The sequence below is a fragment of the Drosophila obscura genome, unplaced genomic scaffold (genome assembly GCF_018151105.1).
Source record: "Drosophila obscura isolate BZ-5 IFL unplaced genomic scaffold, ASM1815110v1 contig_165, whole genome shotgun sequence".
Lineage (NCBI taxonomy): Eukaryota > Metazoa > Arthropoda > Insecta > Diptera > Drosophilidae > Drosophila > Drosophila obscura.
This window is the reverse complement of record NW_024542752.1, coordinates 1,118,676-1,125,917: the sequence shown is the minus strand read 5'-3', so window position 1 is coordinate 1,125,917 and position 7,242 is coordinate 1,118,676. Positions and strand designations below refer to the sequence as shown.

General features: G+C 46.9%; 1 protein-coding gene across 2 annotated transcripts; it reads left to right on the top strand.

Moving 5' to 3' along the window:
- Positions 1 to 228: 228 nt before the first annotated feature.
- LOC111077443 lies at positions 229 to 7,091 on the top strand. 2 transcript variants are annotated; one of them, XM_022371721.2, is made up of 6 exons: positions 229 to 382; positions 4,860 to 5,263; positions 5,556 to 5,672; positions 6,096 to 6,388; positions 6,472 to 6,631; positions 6,696 to 7,091. In XM_022371721.2, the coding sequence occupies exons 2-6, from the start codon at positions 5,058 to 5,060 to the stop codon at positions 6,856 to 6,858; spliced, it is 939 nt and encodes a 312-aa protein (XP_022227413.1). In that variant the 5' UTR covers positions 229 to 382; positions 4,860 to 5,057; the 3' UTR covers positions 6,859 to 7,091. The 2 variants fall into 2 exon arrangements, with proteins under 2 accessions (XP_022227413.1, XP_022227412.1); XM_022371720.2 differs by having other exon boundaries at positions 229 to 419.
- The last annotated feature ends 151 nt before the right edge of the window (positions 7,092 to 7,242 follow it).

Below are 7,242 nucleotides of genomic sequence, written 5' to 3'. Positions count from 1 at the left end.
CAAGGTGTATTCAATGTAAGGTATGCACAGAGTTCGGGAAAACGTGCTCGGCGCCAAAGAATGCATAGCCGACCGAGGGGCACAGCCGCATGACGCGCGATACGTATAGATATGATGTAGATTGGCACAGCGAAGTTTATACCTTCCATTTTATATACCTTGGCTTGGCTGCTTGCTTTGCTGCTCGGTCTGGCTCAGCTCCACTGTTGGCTCTGGCTCACTTGGCTTTGGTGTCTCTTGATCGATCAGTTGCTGACTTTGCGCGGCAGCGAACGGTATTGCGTTTTCAATAGTTATTCCGGCTTCCATTACCGTTACTGCAACCAGCGATTGCGATTTCGATTGCTACAGCCACTGCGCATGCGCGCCGGACTCCGAATCGGTGGGGGAAAAACAGCGTCTATTTTTTATTTTTTTTGGTTAGTTTTTGGTTTCTTGTTTTTTGCTTGTTTTTTTCTTGTTGTTTTTCGTACATGATGAAAAGTGAAACTGTCCAGCAAAACCGAAACAAGTTTCGGCTGCCCGATAATTATACATAAATTTGTGATTTGCGAATAGTTCTGAGTGCTGTGTATAAATTGTGGATTATGGTTTTTGGTGGCTGGTTGGCTGGTGCTGTGCTGTGCGGATTAATGGCCCATTAAAGTGGCGCGCAAGTACAAAAGTGCGAGAGGAGATCCCATTACCATTCCTAGAGTGGTTGCCCGTTGGCTCCGTGTCGCCTTTTATGGCTGGGGGGTGTGTGTGTGAGTTGTGATTGTGAGTGCCAGTGCTAGTTGGGTTTGCAGATGGAGCTGTCGCAACCTGGCGGTTGGCTGCTGCCTGTAGCCCGCTACCTGATTAGCAGATAGTTGTGAAGTGCGACCAGATCTACCCACGAATCCCCTACCCCCAACCCAACTGCCATCATACATAAATTGTGACCAACTCTACAATCATCGCCAGATTGCATAATGTTGTCGTGCAGAGTGCCTGAAGTATCCACATGGCCGCATCATCCCATCCTATCCCATTCCATCAAGCCTCATGTCTCATCTGTCGAAGCAGAAGAAGCTCTTCAATATGCCAAAGAAGAAGATCGGCGGTGCGGTGCGGTGCGGATCGGTTTGGATCGAATCTTGTCTTGTGTTGTCTTGTCTTGGCTTCTGCTTCTGCTTTGGCTTGTCTTGGGCTCTCTCGCGTGTGCTACAAATGGAAATCAAAACTGGAGCAAATTAACCAAGATTAAGCCCACAATTAGGTGCCCAATGTGAAAGTTAATGCCGATCCAAAGCTGTGCTTGGAGGAAACCTGTTGTTTCTGTTGCTGTTGCTGCTGGTGCTGCTGCTGTGCGGCTCATCTGCAGCCATGACCACTTTTACTCCACACCCCCGTACGTCCTTCCTTTCACTACACCTTCATGATGACAGTGGCCAGATCTGGTCAGAAGGGGGGGAGGGGAATTGTACCGCTGGTACGCTTCACTGACCTATGCCAAGGCCCTCCCCGCCCCAGCTGTTGATGGTCGTTTGCTGGGGCCTAAAGCTTGGCTCGTGGTTTGTTTCTCTATTTTGTTGTTCTTGTTTGCTTTGGTTTTGCACTCTTGAACTCGTCTGAAACTCTCTACGGTTTTTGCTGGAGACGCCACAAATGGGAGGGGGTGGGCAGAGCTAGAGGGAAGTGCGGAGCAAGTTCAAGTTGGCCAAGTTTCGTTTGGTTTTTTTTTTTTTAGTGGAGCCAAGCCCATGCCCAGCCCCGGAAATTGAGTGCTGCCAAGCAGCACTTAACAATAGATCTCGTGGGGGCTTGCGAGCCCCATTAAAAGATGATCTCCGTGGCAGGGCCAGATCTCTTTCCTCTCGTAGATCCAGTTCAAAGATCCATCTTGGATGCACGATGCCAGCCAACGCTTTCATTATAATTATCTTTGTGTCTTTGCGCGACAGCTATCTCTGAGACCCCCATACCTAGCCATTAGACCGCTATCAGCGATGAAAACTGCTAGAAATTTCGAGAGCAATCTTTTTTTGTTTTGGTTTTTCTTATTTTTTTTTCTTTTTTTTTCCTTTTTTTTCCCCCTTTTTTTTTTTGGAATTTCCATTGAAGATGTTTTGTGGCTTATTGAGGATCTCATGCTGTGAGCAGAGCTTCGTTTGGGTTCTCAGTGAGTTGACAGATTTTTGGCTGACAGGTTGGCGCATTGAGTTGGGACTAAGATGAGTTTCGATGGAAGATGGCTACAGAAATTAGACAGATATTACTCAGCTTTAAAATTGGATATTACACAAGCGCAGATTGCAGTTAAGTCTCCAAACTCCCCCACACAGACTGTTTAAATCTCAGTTCAGTTTCAGTTTACTATTCCAAGTTCCAAGCCAAAGTTCAATTGTTTCGAAACCAAAAACAAAATCAGTTTTGGCAGCCTCTGACTCTGGTTTTATTTAACGCTCAGCTTGGCCAGCACAAAGATATATACTTTAGATGCAGATATTCGTTACGGCCTGCCACACGGTTGGCTATTTGCATTTGTGTTTAACATTGAACCAACTGACTTGGGTCCACTTGACACACATATGTACTGGGGCCATAACTGAAGCTTAAGCTGTAGTTATACATGTCTGCCTGCCCATACATACATACATACATACAAATATGTATCGCGATCTGTGGCTAGGTTATAGCCATTGCGGTTGTGTGCTGTGGAGTCTGTAACACTGTGGACACTGAGGCAAGACAAGGCCCCCACATTGCAAAACACGCCACATTTTGGACATCTTCGTCATCGACTGGGACTTGGATTCGGATTGCATGCTCGTCGGCCGTAGTTCCCATTGAAATCGCAACAAAATCGGCAAACAAACCGGTGAGGAGCGTAGAGGCCACCAAAAGTCCCAAACAATGAAAACACTTTCACTTTGCTCACCTCGTAGCTAGCGAGGGCTACTGCCCCCTGCCTCAGCCACTATCCCTCACACTTCCCCCCCCATGCCACTTCTTGACCAGCTTGCGTAAACTTTCGTGCTATATTTTAGCTGGTTTTTCGTTGCTGTTGCTGTTGCTGTTTGAGGGCTTTCAAAACAATCAAAATGCGTCGTCGCCAAGAAACATACAACAATATTACTAGTAATAATAATAATAATCACTCAAGGGGCATGAGAAGTTAAGGTTATGGGTAGGGGGGTAGGTAGGGGGTGGCATGGGAAGAGTGTGGGGAGTGTGGAGCATATTTATTAGCATGTTGGGTGCGTGTGCTCCAATCGTTGGCGATATGGCCAGAACGTCGGCTACAGCAGGGGTTTTTGTTTTTTTTTTTTAGCTTTTTGTTTGCTTTTTGCTGGCCAGCCCCATTTAGTATCGAACGCCCCTAGTGGGTGCGAGGCCATGGGTAAGTTCAAGGACTTGTAAAGGCCACGGGTCAATGATGTAAGTTTGCTGAAAAAGAATAAGGAAAATATTTTAAATATTGAAGTGGTTTCAACTTGAAGCCGGGGTTAGGTCGCGAAAAGTCAGCAGGGTTCAATGGGAACTGCCTGTTTAGCATTCCACAGATCGCAGAATCTAGCAGGTACACTCAGAGAAAAGTGGCATAGTAAACAGAAGACACACACACACACCCATATTTCAGTTAAATATTCGCTTTTTAAATGAAAAAACGCGTGTAGTGAAATTAAATAGAATTCATTTTATATTTAAACATAAATAGATTCAACAATCGGTTTTAATATGGCCCATATTTGATCTAAAAATAAAACACTTTAAAATTAAAAATGATTCAAAATAATTTAATTTTTTTTTTTTTTTCTTATTTGTAATAAATATCTCATTAAAATAAATATAAATAATAATAGCAACGTAAAATTTGTAATCAAAGACAGATTTAATGACTCGCTGAAATAAGTTTTGAGCTTAGCCAATCCCGATTCCAATTCCATTTCCAATTCCAACACGAATGAAAACTGACTGGAATTTGCATTTAGAACCGTTGAAAATGGCTTTAGAAATTAAAAAAAAAATACGCACGGGCACGGGCACGGGCTTTATAATCGATTCCATGCAGAGAGAGCAGTTTGAATATTGGATGTCGTTCCAGTCGTCTGGGGTGGTCTGGGGTAGCCCCATTGTTATTCCCATGCCTATTCCCATGAGCCCTGATCGTCATCCCATGCTCAGATCTTTAATATCTACGCAACTAAGTAAGGTAGCATTACCCAACATTATGCTATACGTTTACGTAATGGGATAATGCTGGGCTATTGCTGCTGCGGCTGGGGGTATTCTTCGCTTTGTCTTCCATTGTTTTCGGGCCCGGGCCACTGTGCGTATACGTAATGTGCTGCATGGGCGAGTAGAGATGGCTGGGCGTGGCTCGTGGTTCTCGTCAGACTGGGGGCTTGGCCACTGATGCAATCCATGACAGATGTGCAATGGAGTGGGGGAGCCGCCATGTCGTGTCTGTCCATTGTTAAACCCATGACAATTGTCCCCCCCCCAACCCCATGTGATAGTCGGACTGCGAAGTCCCAGGGAGGATGGGAACGGGGTCGAATGAGTTGCAAGTTTTGGCACCTGCCGGCAAAGTAACTGGCTGGAATGAATGGTTGGGCGGGGCGGGCTTTAGCATTGGGAAAGCCGCCAGCTGGTGGGGCACGAGCCCCCTAACTGGATACGAATGTGGGCCTAAATAATTCAGTTACTCCCCTCTCCGCACCACGCCCACACGCTGAAACACGCAGACAAGTGCCATCGCCAGCTATCAATCCGAAAGCCAAAATCCACAATCCAATGCAATCCTTTGCCGAACGGCAACAACACGCGAACCGAGCTGAAACCCCAACAGCTGATTTAATTAAAGAATAACAATATATTGGAACCAACCGCAGGTTTCGGTTCCGCCGGGAAGGCGAAGGTACACCACCGTACACCGTACACCGTACACCGGCTATCGTAATTGCCATCGCCGGAGCGAGCGACCACACCAGACCCGACCAGACTGTAATGTGACTTTGGGTCTGGCCCACGTGAACCAGTTGCCTCTCCAGTTTCCACACACATCCACGTTCGTCCAGCTTCGATCCGGGATGCCCTACAATCTGTGGCTGCGTCGGCGACTCCAGTTGCTGGCCTCGATGCTGCTTTGCGCCCTGCTCGGCTATCTTACCTCATCGTCGGCCAAGCCGACGCTGTCGTTCAGCCTGCCGCAGGGACTGCAGGGCTTTCCATCGTTTCAATCGTTCACCCAGCAAATCCTCGAGCAGCGGAGCGTGCGACAAATGAAGACGTACAGGTGAGAGCTCCCCTACTACCCATGGATGCACCAGAGGGGTGGGATCTCGCTGCCTCTTTCTCTCTGCAATTAGTAGGCACGGCACGGCACGGCAGTCGAGGGTTTCACCTGCTGGTGATCAGCAGCAGCAGCAGCAGCAGTAGCAGCCATTGCCATGGACGTCACGTAGTTCCCATCAATGTGCTGCCTGGCCATGTGCCCATATATGCCTCAGAGCTCTCACTCACTCTCCACTCACTCTCCTCTCTCTCAATCTCTCTCTCTCTCTATGTATCTCTCGCGGATTTGACAGCGGGAAGCGGCTGAGCAATGACTCGCTCATTATGATATACTATCACGATCTGACCATAGCCGTAACGGAGCTGGGCCCACAGAAGCTGCTGTTGGGCTGCGAACTGATCGAAATCTAGTGAGTATGCATGCCAGAATCAATGACACGTATCTACGTATCTATTAATATATATATACCAATCTGTTTGGGAGCTATCAAGGTTTGCGGAAGCAATCAATGAAGTTAGGGAATTGATGGGGAACTGTGAGCAGACGAACAGACATCGACAGACATCAGACAAGAATTATTCAGTTAGATTTGCGTTCATTGATTTATTATATATACATGAGATTAAGTTTACAGACTTGAGGATACTCAGAATACTCGAAAGTATCTGCAGATCCACTAGAAATTATGCAGCCAGGGATCTATGTACATCCTTTAAGTTGATAGTTTTCCATCAGATAGGGGACTTCTTTGGCTGAATGATGAAAGTGAATCCAAGCTGAATGCAATTCTAGAGATTCTAATCTCTGTGATAATTTTTCTTTGCTCTGGCAGCAACGACAAGGAGGGAAAGATGCTGCTGGATGGACTCTCCCACTACAATCGTCCGCTGGAGATCAAGTTCGATGAGATGCTCAAGCTGATGGACCAATGCGAGCACGTGGACAAGCTGAGCTACGCCTCGCGTCACAAGGTCAAATCGGAGGGTGGTGATGAAAGGAGCAGCGGTGGTGCTGGTGGTGGTGCCAGCGGTGATACAGCCCTAGCCAGTGGCATCGATGGCCTCAAGCTGTCCACCAACATCTTTCCGCGCAGTCCCTTTTCCCTGCTCAGCGGCATTATACCAGGTGATTATCCATTATCCTAAGCCAAAGCCCAGCAGTACTAGCACTGAGCGAATACTTTCCCTCCCCCGCAACCCCCATTCCAGGCACCAAGTGGTGCGGCACTGGCGACATTGCGGAGACGTACAGCGATCTGGGCAGCGAGATGGCCATGGATCGGTGCTGTCGCCAGCACGATCTCTGCCCGGTGAAGATCCGTGCCTACCAGCCCAAGTACGACCTGATGAATGACTCCATCTACACCAAGTGAGTGGCTCTGACCTAACTACATAGATGATGTGTGCCATGTGCCATAACCACTCATCCACAGGTCGCACTGCATCTGCGATGATATGCTGTTCAGCTGCCTGAAGAAGACCAACACCTCGGCCAGCCAGCTGATGGGCTCCATCTATTTCAATCTGGTGCAGGTGCCCTGTCTGGAGGGGCGCAGCAATCAATACAAGTTCCGGAAGGCCAAGGAGGGTTTCTAAGCGAAACATATATACAGACATACATACAAATAGTATACATAAGTGGGGGACATTGGGGGCTGTGGGTGCGCTGGGGTTTCACTGTACAGGATGGCAGAGACGGACTATTTATTGGTTGATTGGCAAACGATGAGGCCCACTTTTATTACTGTTATTGATTATTCTGTTAGGCAATACAGATAAACATAAGTAGAGTTGCAATTCATTATCCTTTATACATGCAAATAATAATAGTAATAGTATAATAATAATAATAAAATAATATATATATTTTTTGGCCACAAACTAATTTGTGATCATCGCGTTGCTGTCTCCAAAGAGCGTACGTATCTACCACATATAGTTGATAGCTGATTTATCTGATTAGTTGTCTTTATTCGTTAA

Bases quoted from the DNA above. Each gene is read 5' to 3' on its own strand.
- LOC111077443 (XM_022371721.2), top strand. From the start codon at position 5,058: ATGCCCTACAATCTGTGGCTGCGTCGGCGACTCCAGTTGCTGGCCTCG. The intron at 5,264-5,555 runs GTGAGAGCTCCC...CGGATTTGACAG, and splicing joins CGACAAATGAAGACGTACAG to CGGGAAGCGGCTGAGCAATG. The intron at 5,673-6,095 runs GTGAGTATGCAT...TTGCTCTGGCAG, and splicing joins TGCGAACTGATCGAAATCTA to CAACGACAAGGAGGGAAAGA.